Here is a 15,873-nt window from a genome sequence, read left to right on the forward strand (position 1 = left end):
CTCTATATTACTTGAATTGAACTAATAGACTTATTACATCCATCTCCCTAGGGAGGTAAAAGGTAAAAAAGAGACAAAACAAGATAAAATACAAAATAAGACAACTAGTTCCCAAACTACCCCTGTTACAAATGTACTAACAACTCTAACAGTTATAGGCAATGGTAAGCTTCCTCCAAATAGGAGGCACGAAGTGATCATCATCTTCCAAGCAAATAATGCTCATAATAAAAACTGCTCTTTTCTTCGTCTGGTAATAAGTTACCAGACTAATTGGAAGAGACATGACAAGATTAGATAATCAATCTTAGGCATGGCTTCCCCATCTCTCAAAGTACAAGCAATGCCTTCCATTGTTGAAACCCCAGAGTCCCAACTTGTAGGAACAAAACTAGAGGATCCAAAACTTTGCAGAAAAGAAAATCTCATTCAAAGAATTCATAGCAGAAAAAAAAAGGGCATACCCAGTGCACGAGGCTCCCGCAACTTCAGGGTCTAGGGAGGGTCATATGTAAGCAGCCTTACCCCTGCTTTCGCAAAGAGGCTGTTTCCAGACTCGAACCCGTGACCACTTGGTCACAATGGAGCAACATTTACCATTGCACCAAGGCCCACCCCAGAAAGTGAACCTTAAATTCATAGCAGAAAGTGAACCTTAAATTCACAACTACAGGTTAACCTTAAATTCACAACAACAGATGAACTTCGTTGAACTGATGATAGAAAATGTCAACTCAAAATGAAATTAACACAGAAAAATAGAAGATTCCCAGCCCCTCCCCTCCTTCCTTAATCGCAATGAGAAATACCGTCAGTAATCAAAAAAACTAAAATAAAATAAACAAAATACCAAACCAACACCCAAAGAAAATCCTCAAGGTGAATACAAAAGATAGCCCATTAACTAAGTTAAGCAACATGTAATCCCGCCTCCATCAAAAGAAAAGGAAAAAAAAGTTCATTCCATCACACACAGAGAAATGCCAAAGGCATAAACACAACAACATAGCTCTGAATTCTCTTAAAACAAAGTGAGTGATAAGATTTTTCTAACTGAGAGAATTGAAAAATGAAAAATAGAAATGGCATTCGGTTGAATTCGTACTACAATCACAAAACCCATAAAACAAACCATCTATTAAATCTTCTTGGAGGTACTTTAATGGGTTTTCACTTTGTGAATAGAGGCATCAATTCTAGTTGAAAACCACAAAATGGAGAAAAAACCTGTTTGAATCTTTGAAAGGGCAAGCATTGTAGCCCCTCTCACCGAATCTAGGGTTCATCATTCCGTGAAAGGGCAAGCGGTGGAGAGATGAAGATGCAGAATAATAGAAGAAATAGATGAAGACGAAGACGAAGAAGAAAAGGAAAGATTGTTTACCTATGTAGAAGCTTGATCCATGACAGAAGCAGGTTGGGACCCTTTTCTCCAAAGGACTCCGGCCAGTCAAGAGAGATCAGGGGGTTATCTTCACCTATTGAGAGTGACGACTGTAGGGCACAAAGCTGTGTGGAGTTCGCTGTTGAAGTCGAGCTATCTCAACAAGTTCCCAAGTTTTATCGGGAACAAATGGTAACAGTTTTGGTGTTGTTTCATTGAAAAACAGAATAACAAGTCAGACTTGTTTTGCAAAAACTGTTTTTTGGCACAATTTTGCCTCCGGTCTGTGCTAGGGAAACAAAAGAACGGACCGGTTTACCAAACACCTTTTGGGTGTTTTCCTTTTCCTGCAGCACAGAAGAACAGGAAATCTGTTATTTAGGAGAGTTACCAAACACTGCCTAAGATATCTGACTGCCATGGTACCCTGACTAGTGGCACTCATGCATTGTGCTGAGAAATGAGAGACACTATTCTGTATGTTGGGCCTCGAAGTCTCATACCAAAAAGAACTTCACCAGACAATTGTAATGATATGGTCCACTATATATTTTTAAATGGTCAAAGAAAAAATATAGAATGAACCAGAACATCTCATCGGTTTGATTCACATCAATGTTCTTCCCCCACCCTCATGTTTCTTTTATCATTAAGGAATCTCTTGGTCAGGCCAATTGGATGAGGGCCTACTAAGAAGAAAACATATGTTGTTGGTACTCCAGTCCATTGGGTCTACCCTGCAGGTTCTTCCCCCGTTTTTTCAATTTCTCCATTTTGAACCCCTGAAATTTAATTGAATAGGTACCGACTCTTTTAACTAGGCCAGGGGTATTATAGTTGATTCCACTACTTTGAATGGTTATGATCAAGATATGGAGTTTATGTGGAAACTGCTCCATTCACTATTATACATGACTGTTAGCTTTTCCTTTGATAAAGGACTGTCCAGAAAGTTTCTGCACGATATTGTCCTCATTGGTTGAAATGGCCGTGGGGAGAAGCGGCCCGCGGGGGAGGAGGGGGGGACTTTTCATAAAATCAGCAGAACTTACAACTTATTATTTATTTTTATTTGCAGGTGCTACAGATCCAAAGTTACTTGTTAACTGAGTTGGTTTCTAGACTTCTCTGTTTGAAAATTTTACTGACAAGAAATCTTTCTTGATTGTCCCAGTGGATGCAGAGCAGATGCTAGTGAAGCTGCTCTAATTTTGCTGCCTTCGTACATTACAGTTTTCACCCTGGACTTTTCTGGATCTGGACTCTCAGAAGGAGAATATGTTACTTTGGGATGGAATGAAGTAAGTTTCTAAGTAATAATATATCAATCAATGAATCCGTATCCCAACTATTTGGGGTCAGATTCATGAATGCTGTTTCCTTCATTAAAGAATTTGAAAGTAGAGATGATGTTATTGTACCCTTTTTTTCAGTCATTTGCTTGCTATTTATAGATTTGAATCAAATGATCCAATCAACTGAGTGCAAAAGTGAGATCTCAGACCTTTACTAATACTAGAATATTTGTCATCTGTAGCATCCTCTTAAAGAATGTTATTTCCATGTTAGAGCAGGAAGTAAATCTCTTTCCACACTTGCAAACATAGGAACCTCTATTCAGTAGTTATTCATGCTTCTAGTTAGAGCCTATAAGTCTATAACTTCATTTACATGGTGGTGGTGGTGGTAAACGATAACCTCCTCGCTCTCTTATTACAATCTGACATTGGTCGTTGTACAGAAGGATGATCTGAAGGCTGTGGTTGATTATTTGCGGGCAGATGGTAATGTGTCATGCATTGGTTTGTGGGGCCGTTCAATGGGAGCTGTGACCAGGTATCATTCTTGCTACAAGTTCTTAACTGCACAGAACTTACAATTTAGGGACCTATCTTGATTTACTTGTACCAACAGCAATGATGAGAGTTTGATTCAGACTGCCAAAAATGCTGTTGCACCTAATATAAATCCATGGTTTGATCAAATTGTTGTCAACCTTCTTATTTTAAATCTGTGAATTGCTTGTATGAGTTTGCCATGTTTTCATATGCACTTAATTGAGTTTTCCCCATTGGGAATAACTATGCTGGATCTTGATTGAGTGTTGTGTGTCAAAAATCAAGATATGGATTTATAGATCATATTTGTATCCATATTGATGCCTGACTTGGTCCATCCATTGGACTTTTGTATTTGGGTCTTCATGGATCTTTACATTTTATGGAATCTCCAACAAGCATACCATTGTTCTGTTATTCAGTTGAATTTATTAATATTTTCTCCAGCTCTTTTAGGACATCATTAAGAAACCGTGGCAAAACAATTCCCAGCTTGCTACTTTGAACAGTAAGGTACTATATAAAGAATGAAACTTACAATAAATTTCCCCCTATAAAACAGGTAGCATGATAAAGGGGTATATAATGTTAACCACTGCTTGGAGTAAATTGTGAAACTTCAGATAAACTCTTGCGAATTTATATTTCATTTCAATTTGTCAGTGCCACTCCACTTGTAAGAAGCTGGCTTCTGACACTTTGAGCAAGGGTCTTATTAGTAATTGCGTGCCTCTGATATTTGTTTATTTTAATTTATGTGGATGATAAATTAAATGTAAGATCTTTAGTACTATATACCACACTAATGTCATTATGTGCTTCGATAGCAACATTGTTAATATTGTCTATTTTCATTGACCATTTTTAAGTTTCAGCTTTATTTATTTGGCTGAGCTAGTTTGTGTTAGATACCTGTCTTTTTTTTCCCCCAACATTTTTGGAGATCTTCTTCCTATGATTTATTATCCGTGAACACTTTGATGTTGTTCCTGGCAGCTTAATGTACGGAGCTGAGGATCCATCAATCGCAGGAATTGTTCTTGATAGTCCATTTTCTGATTTGGTTGACTTGATGATGGAACTAGTGGATAGATTCAAATTCCGTTTGCCCAAGTTCACTGTGAGTATCTACATTTCTCAGATAATCTTTTTGAGGCTTCCATTGAGATTTCTGTTATTTTCTCTTGTTTGAAAATGATATATGTTCTTTTCTTGATTCTCAAGTGAATGAGCAAGAGTACTCACTGATGTATTTATTCTTCTAAACAGCTCTCAACAGTGTTGCTTCATTTGTGCTTGCGCAAATAAAGAAAGAAAATGGATTATAGATTGACTAGATCAAGTGATCAACTCAACATTTCCTTGGGTTGTGGAGTCAATGGCAATGAAATTTTGGACGAACCATATATTTTCAATCCATAGACATATATGGGGAATGTCCATTATTCTTCTGGTAGTTTGCTTGGGTTTGCTTCTCATATAGAAAGGTTTCTTTACATTTTGTAGTAATCTAGAGAATTTGGATGCACTATTAGCTGGCTCCTTTTATAAGAAGAAAAAGAGACGAAAATCTTGATAAGATTTTCTCACACTCTGCTTTCAGTTCTTTAATGAAAAAGGTACCCCAGTTTGCCATTTTCAAATATAATCATGGTGCAAACAGGGTTTGATGCAGCTCAAAGAGAAAAATGCAAAATAAGGTAGAAAATGAAGGAGAGTTTTATTAAAAAATAAGGAACCAAGCAAGGTTTAAACTACCGGTATTGGGTTTCGTATTGGAAGGGTGATTTTAAAAGATGTATTGTACCGGGGATACATATCGTACGCTATAGATACACATGGAAATGGTCAATATACACATGGAAATACGCTTTTGGAGCAAAAAACAATATAAATAAGCAATATATGACATTTATCATGCATAAACGCTAAAATGGAGAACAACATATAACGAGACAAAAAAATTTTGTTGATTTGAGTACAAATTCTTGCAAATGATCAAGTTTGATGCATCAACTGACTTAGTTTTACCTAATCCATCGATTTATAGCACAAAATAAGATTAAAAACCATCATTCAAACACAGATAAAGTATTTCTGAAACCTACTTTTTCTATAAAATCTCCTTTAATCTTGATGGATTTTGGGGAATTGAACTTATGTTAATGTGATACAAGTCCTCTCTATTTATAATAATTCTTATGAAGTACAAGTTACAATTATACCCTTAGGGCAACACCAACTGAACCCTAATGGACAAGTATACCCTTGTACCCATATTACAACACTCCCCCTCAAGTTGGTGCATATATATCAACCATGCCCAACTTGCTAACAGTAGAAATAAAACTTTTAGTAGTCAATCCTTTAGTGAATACATCAGCTAACTGACCATCGGATGGGACAAATAGCAAATGAAATGCAAATGAGATCCTGTTCCAACTGCTCCTTGATGAAGTGACGATCAATCTCCACATGCTTTGTTCTATCATGTTGAACTGGATTGTGGGCAATTCTGATTGCTGATTTGTTGTTAGAGTTTAGGCGCATGGGCACCTCAACAGAGACTCCGAGATCCTGATTAACCCATGAAATCAGAGGAGCTCACAAATACCATGGGCCATGGCCTGAAATTCTGCTTTTGCACTAGACCGAGCCACCACTGTTTGCTTCTTGCTCCGCCAGGTGACCAGGTTTCCACCAACAAAGGTGTAGTACTTAGATGTAGACCTCCGATCATTGGGGCAGCCAGCCCAATCTGTATCTGTGAATGACTCGATACAGAGGTGATTGTGTGATGAGAAGAGAACATCTTCCAAGAGCAGCCTTCAAGTACCTCAAAATTCGATAGACAACATCTAAATGTGAGGAATGACGGCTGTGCATATATTGACTGACCACACTAACAACAAAGGCTATATCTGGTGTAGTGTGAGATAAATAAATCAACTTGCCAACCAACCTTTGGTAGCTTCTCTTATCAACGGGTTCTCCATCTTTACTCCTGAGATGTGAATTAGGCTCAACAAGTGTGTTAACTGGTTTACAACCTAACATACCTGTAACTGACAGGAGATCAAGGGTGTATTTCCGTTGGGAGAGGGAAATCCCTTGAGCTGAATGGGCTACTTCTATTCCCAGGTAGTATCTCAATTTTCCCAGATCTTTGATTTCTAATTTTGTTCCCAGAAACTTCTTCAGGTGAGCTATCTCATCAGTGCTGCTCCCAGTAATAAGAATGTTGTCCACATAGACAATCAAGATAGTAATATGGTCAACTGTCCTCTTTATGAACAAAGTATGATAGAAATGAGATGTTAGGTACAGGTTCTACTAGATTTTCGAATAGCAATTGGTAAATTTAGACTTGGATCACTAGAAGGAAGAGACTCACCAGGCAAGGTGGGAACACATATAGGACTCGAATCCGGTAAGGCCGATTGGCTGGGTGAGATGGTGGCAGTCCTGGTAGCTTGCTTTTTTGTATTTTTTCTTCGAGAGCGAACAACGAACTTTGGAGGAGAAGCAAGTGGAGGATGTTCCCCCGATAGGATTGAATCTTGTTTCGGCATGCCATTTTGGCCTGACCAAAATTTCCGAGATACCAAAATTTGGTATTTTTTCTGCAAGATTTCGGTTAGTCATTTCGGTGGGTTTTAGGCTAAATTAAGGCCTGAAACTTCATGGAAACCCTATTTTAGGCTATATAAACACATGTAAATGTTCAAATTGCAACAATAGTCACCTAAAGTGGTGTTTTGGATTTGCACACTTGATTGGTAGTATACGGCCAATCCTAATGTATAATTAGTTAATTGCACATTGTTTAAGTATTAGAGAACATAATAAGCAATTTAAACAAGTAAATCATACCAACATAAAGTCAATGACTCATAAGTCATAATATTAAGTACATAAGTTGGATGATATCAATATACTCTCCTAATACCAATCAAGTGTCTACTAATAATAATTATTTCGCCGTCCAGGATCGATCCCACTTATAGTCCGAGGGAGCCGACGAGCATTGTCCTCTGATTGTAGGACATATGAATGCCATGTCATAGTCGGGGAGAAGAAACGAATATATTCTTCCACAGTTGCCATGTAAATTGCATCATTGACATATTAAAAGTAACCTGTCCAAGGATATGGGTCACCAAACTGTGAAGAACTACTCACTAATCCACTGTGATATGATGCCTCTGGGAGCATGTATGGGTACGGCTGGTGGGTTGGATAGGAGAAGATATCGTCCATAAAAGACGATCCACCACATCCCTGTGAGTGGGAATCATACTCAAAACTAGGAATGGATGCAGAAGATGTTAGGGTTTAGGGTTTTAAGCACAAGGTTGCTTAAAGCAATACACCCTGCATATTGAGTTTTGGAATAATACAGGTTGCTGCCTCCAGCTAGTATTTATAGGAAAGACTAGGGTTTTTAGGTTAGATGGGTTCTATCAAGTGGGGCCCACTACACCCTAATTCCTTATTCAAGTAGACTTATATTAGAACATATAATAAGGTTATATAATATACCGAACAATCTCCTCATATGTTCTACATATAGTTAGCACCAAGAATAGATAAACATTGTTCAAACGAAATATTGAATCAAATAAACAGAATGTTTAAAACTTTAACGGATCATAAAGTAAACTTCAAGAAATAAAACCTTTTGAGTTTTAGATCGAATCTAAATCCAAACATCTAGAAGTTCCACATGCAAGTGAACTAATTAAAAAATAAAAAGATCCTTGCAATCCTTAATGACTTTACTCATCAAGTAAGTCATTATCATCGAGATCCAAATTTAAACGTTCTCCTCCATCTTCGTCATCCTCTGTAATTTATCAAATATGAATTTCATAAGAAAAATGAATTCAATCATTTGTATAAAAATATAAAAGTATCTAGTTCAACAAGAAGAACTTAGTACAATTCATATAATGGCTGAAAATGAATCAAAATTCAATAATAAGCATTACTGTCAAGTTTCTATACAAGAACAAGACCCTATATAGTCTCTTTCATAAGGACCATATCATGTTTCCTTTTGGAATATTATAATCGTCATTATCAATCACAGATGTTGTATCATCAAGTTTGAAATGACACATCATATTATGAAGGACTGCAAGACAAGCATAATATCAACGAAACATAGCAAAACAAATTTTCATATTTCTTTGTGGAATAATAAAGTAAGGAAACATCATATAGAAATTTGCTACACCATCAGATTTGGAATGGTTTCACAAACCTCCATGCTTAGTAATCTTGCCAAATTATCTGAAATATGTAAATTGTCACAAATGCTTATTATGGCTAGATGAGATTCGAATAATTTAAAATAACATAGGATTAGATTAAGATCTATCTAAAGGGTCTTTAATCCCATTTCTCCCGCAGTTTTGAATGTTCGATTTTTGTTCAGTCCCTTTGTAAGGGCATCTGCCATATTATCTTTCGATTGCACATCGATCAAAGTGATGATTCCGTGTTCTGTCAGATAATTCAGCATGGCTTGTTTTAGCCTGATATGCCTCCTCTTTCCATTAAAGAGTGAGCTGTTTACTATCGTTTTTGTAGCTTGATTTTCACAGAATATAGATAGAGAGTTTAACTTCAAACTTCTCAATGAAATATCCATAATCAGATCTTTGATCCACTCTGTTTCATCTCTTGCAGAAGCTAGAGCAACAAGTTCCGATTCCATAGATGACAGAGCAATACTAGTCTGTCTCTTGGATTTCCATGCAACAGCAGCTCCACCCAGTGTAAAGACATATCCACTGGTAGATTTACTGTCTTCCAAATCTGAGCACCACGATGCATCAGAATATCCTTCCAAAATTGGAGGATGTCTAGTGTAGTGTAAGACATACCTTAGAGTACCCTTAAGGTATCTCATGAGCCTTGTCAGAGCATCCCAATGCTCTTTGCCAGGATTACTAGTGAATCGACTCAGCATGCCTACTATAAAGGCTATGTCTGGTCTAGTATAACTCATTGCATGCATGAGACTACCAATCAGTTTAGAATAATCCAACTGATTCACAGTTTCACCTGTATTAGGTTTCAGTCGTTGGTTATAGTCATAAGGTGTCTCAATCGGTTTGCAATCATTATATCCCCATTTAGAAAGTAGTTTCTCAATGTAATGAGTTTGACTAAGAGTGATCCCTTGCCTATCAAAACTTACTTTCATACCAAGAATGGTGTCTACTACACCAAGATCTTTCATGTCGAATTCTTTGAACAAGGTTGCTTTAATGTCACTCACTACAAAATGATCAGAACCAAGAATCAACATATCGTCTACATACAAGTAAATAATCGTAACTTTATTTGACACAAACCGAAAGTAAAGGCATTTATCCGAGTTACTGGTATGGAAACCAAAGCTCTTTACTGTCTTGTCAAACTTCTCATGCCACAATTTAGGTTCTTATTTAAGACCATATAGAGATTTGTTCAACTTATAAACTCTCTTTTCAAAACCTTCCATGACAAACCCTTCAGGTTGGTTCATGTAAATTTCTTCTATTAGGTCTCCATTAAGAAAGACTGTTTTCACATCCATTTGATGCACAACATAGTGCTCAATAGATGCTAAAGCAAGAAGAATCCTTATCGTAGTCAAGTGACAGACCAGTGAGTAGATATCAAAATAATCTATCCCACTAACTTGAGTATAGCCTTTAGCTACTAAGCGTGCTTTATATCGGGCTATAGATCCGTCAGGATTAAGTTTCTTCTTCAAAACCCATTTACAGCCTATCGTTTTAGCCCCTTTAGGTAAATCAATGAGCTGCCAGGTCTTATTATGCATTAAAGAGCTCATTTCTTCATCAATGGCTTCTTTCCATAATAGTGGGCCCCTAGATCTCATCGCTTCCTTAAAGTTGGATGGATCAACCTCTAAATGGTAAGTCACAAAGTCCTCACCAAAATTCTTGGGCAGTACTCGATCCCTAATAGAAACACGTCTAGACTCTGATTCAGTGAGCATTGTGGGATGAGTGTCAGAAACAATTGGTTCAGATTCCAAATGTGATTCTGTAACCATTCTTGTCAGACCTGGTAAGGTCATGCTTTTGCCTTTGAGAAATTTATCCTAAAAAAACACAGCATCCATAGATTCTATCACTACATTGGTTGTGAGATCTAAAAATCGGTTTGCAGCACTGTCTTCTGCACATCCTAGATATATACAAGTGTTGGTTCTAGTTCCCACCTTAGGTCTCCTAGGGTCTTGTCTCCTTACATAAGCTATACAACCCCAAGTTTTAACAATGTCAAATCTACAGGGATGGTTATGCCAAATTTCATGAGTAGAAGTCAACTTAGAGTGTGGTAAACTATTTAGAATGTGATTGGCAGTCAACACTGCTTCTCCCCAATAACAAACAAGCATGCCAGCTGTCAATAACATGGAGTTTAACATTTCTATCAACGTCCTGTTCTTACGTTCAGCTATGTCGTTTGATTGAAGAGAGTAAGGAGCAGTAGTTTCAAGTATTATGCCCTGGGAGGCACAAACTTCCTTGAACTCTGACAATTTATATTCTATATCTCTATCACTTCTAAGTCTTTTAATCTTTAAGTTCAATTAATTTTCTACTCGGTTCTTGAAAATTTTGAATTTTTCAAAAGCTTCATCTTTCGATTTTAACTGATAAATATGACAATACCTAGAAAAATCGTCTATAAAAGTAATTAAATACTTCCGACCACCTCTGGTAGTGAAACTTTTAAAATCACAAAGGTCAGAATATATTAATTCAAGAAATTGTGTACTCCTAGAAACCGAACAGAAAGGTTTTCTAGTAATTTTGGTTTGAGCACACACTTCACATATGTCAAATTTAATCGAAGTGTCTAATGGCAAATTATAAGTTTTAACTAGTTTGAGTAATTTCCTATAATGCACATGTCCTAATTTGCAATGTAATATTTTAGGATCAAGCAAATTTGAACTAACTTGATTAATTGTTTCATTTGCTAAACTTAATCTATACATGCCATTGACTAAATAAGCACAACCAAAATAATGAGAGTTAACAGACAAAGTTACTCTACCACCATGAAAAGAAACACATATGCCAGCATCACATAATAGGCTAAGTGAAATTAAATTCTTTCCATAATCAGAAACTACTTTAACATCTTTCAAAATTAAAGTTTTACCTGAAGGCAAGACTAGATTTGCAATTCCTTTCTGAGTCACCTCCATTGATGCTCCATTGGCAACGGTAACCGTCTTTGCTACGTTGGCTTTCTCAGTCAGTAAGTTCCTGTTGTTGCACACATGACAGGTTGCTCCAGAATCCAACCACCAATCTGAAGAAGATCTGGCCTCACCCTTTCCAACCATGACAACAAAATTTGTAGGCTTAGTCTTATCCACCATCATGTGGACTTCCTTCTTTGGTGTGTCAGAATCCCCCTTTTTAGGGTGTCTACACTCAGATGCATAGTGACCCCACTTACCACAGTTGTGGCACTTGTCCTTTTTAAAAGTAGTCTTTTTGGCCTCCAACTGCTTTGGTTCACTTTTAGGTGGCTTGGATTTCTTAGAAAATTTCTTGGGATGTGTAACCATGTAAGCAACTGACTGTTGTTTAACTATCTCCAAGTTATTCCTAGCCCTGTTCTCATCTTTGATTCGAATGAATCGCTTGAGATCATCCAGCCCCATTAGCACTTTCTTTCTATACATCTCAGTTTTAAAAGAATGCCAAGTCGAAGGTAATTTAAAAATAATAGCACAAACTAGGAATGCATCACAAATAGGTATATTTTCTAGGTTGAATTTAGACCGTAAATTCTCAAGATTAGTTACTTGAGGGAAGATTGCCTTGTCTTCTTGAAATTTGAAGTCTATGAACTTATCCACCAGATGAGTTTTGGATAGTTCCTCTTCTCCTTAAATTGAGCGTCTAAATTATCTTAGATCTCTTTTGCAGTTTCAAATTTACTATAGGTCTCTGCAAGTCTATCTGACAAGCAATTCAACAAATAATCTTTGCAAAAATCTTCATCACTAACCCATTGAGATTCCTCAATATCAATACAGTCATTGAAAGTACTCGTTACGGTATAGAAAATATTCAGATATTTTAAACCACACTGAGTCTTCCGTTTCCATTTATTGAACTCAGATCCAGTAAAGGTTTGTGTTTAGAACTAGAATACTAAAAAACAGAACTGAGAAAACTTGAATGATCTATTGTGATCACCCAGGCACCTATATTTATAATGCTGGAATATGAAATTACATGACCAAATACCCCGCCTAGCCAATACAGCTAGGCAAGACATAAACAACTATAAAACATAATACTAAAGCACCTAAAAGACCGAATACCCCCACGGTATTCTGGTTTACATTATTCAACACTCCCCCTCAAGTTGGAGCAAATATGTCGATCATGCCCAACTTGACTAGATTAGGGTGAAATAATTTTCCAGGCACCCTTGGTGAAGATATCGCAGCTGATCCGAAGAAGTCACAAAGGGAATACATATCCGCCCATCTTCTAATTTCTCCTTGATGAAATGCCTATCCACCTCAACATTTTTGGTACGGTCATGCTGCACCGGGTTGTGTGCTATACCGATTGCAGCCTTGTTATCGTAGTACAAAGATCATAGGAAGGCGAATAGGTAGACCCAAGTCTAGAGCAGCCCTTTAAGCCAAAGTAACTCACAAATTCCTTGTGCCATAGCTCAATTCAGCTTGGCTAGACTAGAACGAGCAATTACATTCTCGCTTGCTACGCCTGTAACAAGATTTCCACCTACAAAAGAACAATATCCAGAAATGGACTTTCGATCTCGCTGAACCAGCCCAATCAGCATCGGTGTATGCCTCTACCCGTAGGTGACCATGTGAGGACAAAAGAATGCCCTTTCCAGAGCGACTTCAAATAATGTAGAATACGAAGAACAGCCTCCATATGAGAAGTGTAGGGATCATGCATAAATTGACTCACGCACTCACAAAGAAAAGAATGTCCGGACGAGTGTGTGAAAGGTAAATCAGCTTCCCTACAAGTCTTTGGTACCGACCTTTATCAACAGCTCACCCCCATTTTCCTTGGAAATGAACAAGAGGATCCATAGGAGTGTCCGAAGGGTGGCAGCCTAGCAAACCGGTTTCAGCCAACAAGTCTAGGACATACTTTCTTTGGGAGAGAAATATGCCTTTCGCAGATCTGGCCACTTCAATCCCAAGAAAGTATCTTAATTTGCCTAGATCTTTAATCTCAAATTCCTGGCTAAGGAAGGTCTTCAACCTGTCTCGATCTCATCACCATCATTGCCAGAACCACTATATCATCAACGTAGACTATAAGAACAGTGAGTTTTTCACCAACCCTCTTGATGAAGAGTGTGTGATCAGCATTACTCGCTTATAGCCCACGAAATCATGGCCTTGTGGAATCGACCAAACCAAGCCCGGGGCGATTGTTTAGCCCATACAGCTGCACGCTTCACCGCACACTTTTCCTCTATTATCTCACAAGAGAACCCCTGGTGGAATGTCCATGTATACCTCCTCCTCCAGTGCTCCATTCAGAAGGCATTTTTAACATCTAGTGTTGCAACTCCCAACCAAGGTTGATTGCACAAGATAACAACACACGAATCGTATTCAACTTTGCAACAGTGCGCAAAGGTCTCCTGGTAGTCTATGCCGTATGTCCGAGTAAAACCCTTGGCAACGAGCCGTGCCTTATATCTATCCACGGTGCCATCCTCCTTGTGTTTCACCACAAACACCCATTTACATCCAACGGTTTTCTTCCCAGGTGGAAGAACAACAAGCTCCCATGTGTTATTTTTTTCAAAGCTTCCATTTCTTCCATCATGGCGCCTTCCACTTTCCATCCGATAAAGCTTCCGCCAATTATTAGGAACACGAAGTAAGAAAGAGAAGTAACAAAAGCACGAAATGATGGGGAAAGGGAGTCATAAGAGACAACATGAGATATGGGATGTCGAGTACAAGTCCCGACACCTTGCGAAGGGCAATAGGCAAGTCAGAGAAGGAACATTACCAGTGGAGAGGGTGTTCGGATCCAGTGTTCGGCAATTGGATGGGTACAGGAGCGGCAAAGGATTGAACCCGATTATGTCTCCTTCCATAGGTCTTCATAGTGCTAACATCAATCCTCCTCTCAAATTCACTAATGGTTCTCTCGGACAGGAGTTTGGGCTTGAGGGGTCTCGCTCCCCGAACAGAACCTCGGCCTCACGGATCGGAGTGGTCCGCTCCCCGAACAAGAACTTTCCCGACTGGGGAGGACCGTAAGTAGGCTGAACAGACTCATTATGACATGCATGGAGTGGAGGAGGATGCTCAACAATCAACACATCTTCGCTAACACTCTCCCCCGAAGAGGTGGGGACACATAGGAGGAGAGACGCTCATGAAACACAACATCCATGCCGACAAAAGTCCGGCGGGATGGAGGGTGATAGCATTTATACCCCTTCCGAGTAGCGAGTACCCCAAGAAAATGCAATCAAGACTACGGGGTTCAAGCTTGCCCGGGACTGGTATCCGGCATAGCACACGCAGCCAAACACCTTAGGGGGAACAATAAAGGAGGAAGAGCCAAGTAGTAGCTCAACAGGGGTTTAGAGTAAGGACTGATGGCAGCCTATTAATTAAATAGGCGGCATGAGAACAAGCATCCCCCAATGAACCGAGGGGACATTCCGGCAAACAAAAGGGCACGAGCGACCTCTAAGAGGTGGCGGTTCTTCCTCTCGACACACCATTTTTGGGTGGAGTATCAACACAGTGGTCCGGTGGAGGATCCTGGGCAGCCAGGTATTTTGGAACCGACCTTCCATATACTCTCGCCCATTATCACTCCGTAAAATTTGAATAGTGGTATGAAATTGAGTTTGAACCAGCGGTGAAAGTGCTGAAAACATGAGAAAACCTCACTTTTGTTGTGCATCGATAAACCCAAGTAAACCTAGAATAGCAATCAATAAAGGTGACATACCACCGATGACCCGAAAGGGCAACTTTTCTACTAGGACCCCACACATCGAATGAACAACATGAAATAAAGAAGATGACCTTTTATTAGAAATAGGATAGGTGGAACGTGTCTGTTTGGCCAAGACACAAGGCTCACAAAAAATCTTCTTTATTATAAGTTTTGCCGAATGCGGGAAATAAAGTAGATAAGGTTCCTAAAGGTGGATGTCCTAGTCTAGAGTGCCATAAGTGTAATTCGGAGGAAAAAGATGGTGAACAAAGTCTAGAAGGTAAAGCCGGTGTAGATGCAGGATCTCCATCAAGCAGGTACAATCCGCCATGCACTTTACCCGATCCAATCGTCTTCCCCGAGTCCAGTTCCTGAAAAACACACTGAGTAGGAAAGAATGTCACTTTGCAGTTTAAAGATTTAGTGATACTACTAATGGAGAGAAGGTTAGTAGTAAACTTGGGAATATGTAACACGTAAGATAAAGTCAATGAAGGAGAACAACCAATGGAGCCCTTCCCGGATATGGAGGAGAGGGACCCATCAGCAATTTTTACTTTGTCTTTACCGAGGTAGGGAAGTAGGTATTAAAAAGACTGGAGGAACTCCGTCATGTGATCGTAGCTCCGCA

The 15,873-nt window shown here is 38.7% G+C and overlaps 1 protein-coding gene across 4 annotated transcripts in view; it reads left to right on the forward strand.

Moving 5' to 3' along the window:
- The window catches only part of LOC122667524, an 85,471-nt gene that overhangs the window by 30,882 nt on the left and 38,716 nt on the right, over window positions 1–15,873 (forward strand). For all 4 annotated transcript variants that reach the window (XM_043863822.1, XM_043863823.1, XM_043863824.1 and 1 more), the window contains exons 4-6: window positions 2,559–2,685; window positions 3,126–3,220; window positions 4,219–4,342. In XM_043863822.1, coding sequence (XP_043719757.1) covers window positions 2,559–2,685; window positions 3,126–3,220; window positions 4,219–4,342 — 346 coding nt within the window. The remainder of the gene's footprint in view (window positions 1–2,558; window positions 2,686–3,125; window positions 3,221–4,218; window positions 4,343–15,873) is intronic.

This window comes from Telopea speciosissima, chromosome 7 (assembly GCF_018873765.1).
Source record: "Telopea speciosissima isolate NSW1024214 ecotype Mountain lineage chromosome 7, Tspe_v1, whole genome shotgun sequence".
Lineage (NCBI taxonomy): Eukaryota > Viridiplantae > Streptophyta > Magnoliopsida > Proteales > Proteaceae > Telopea > Telopea speciosissima.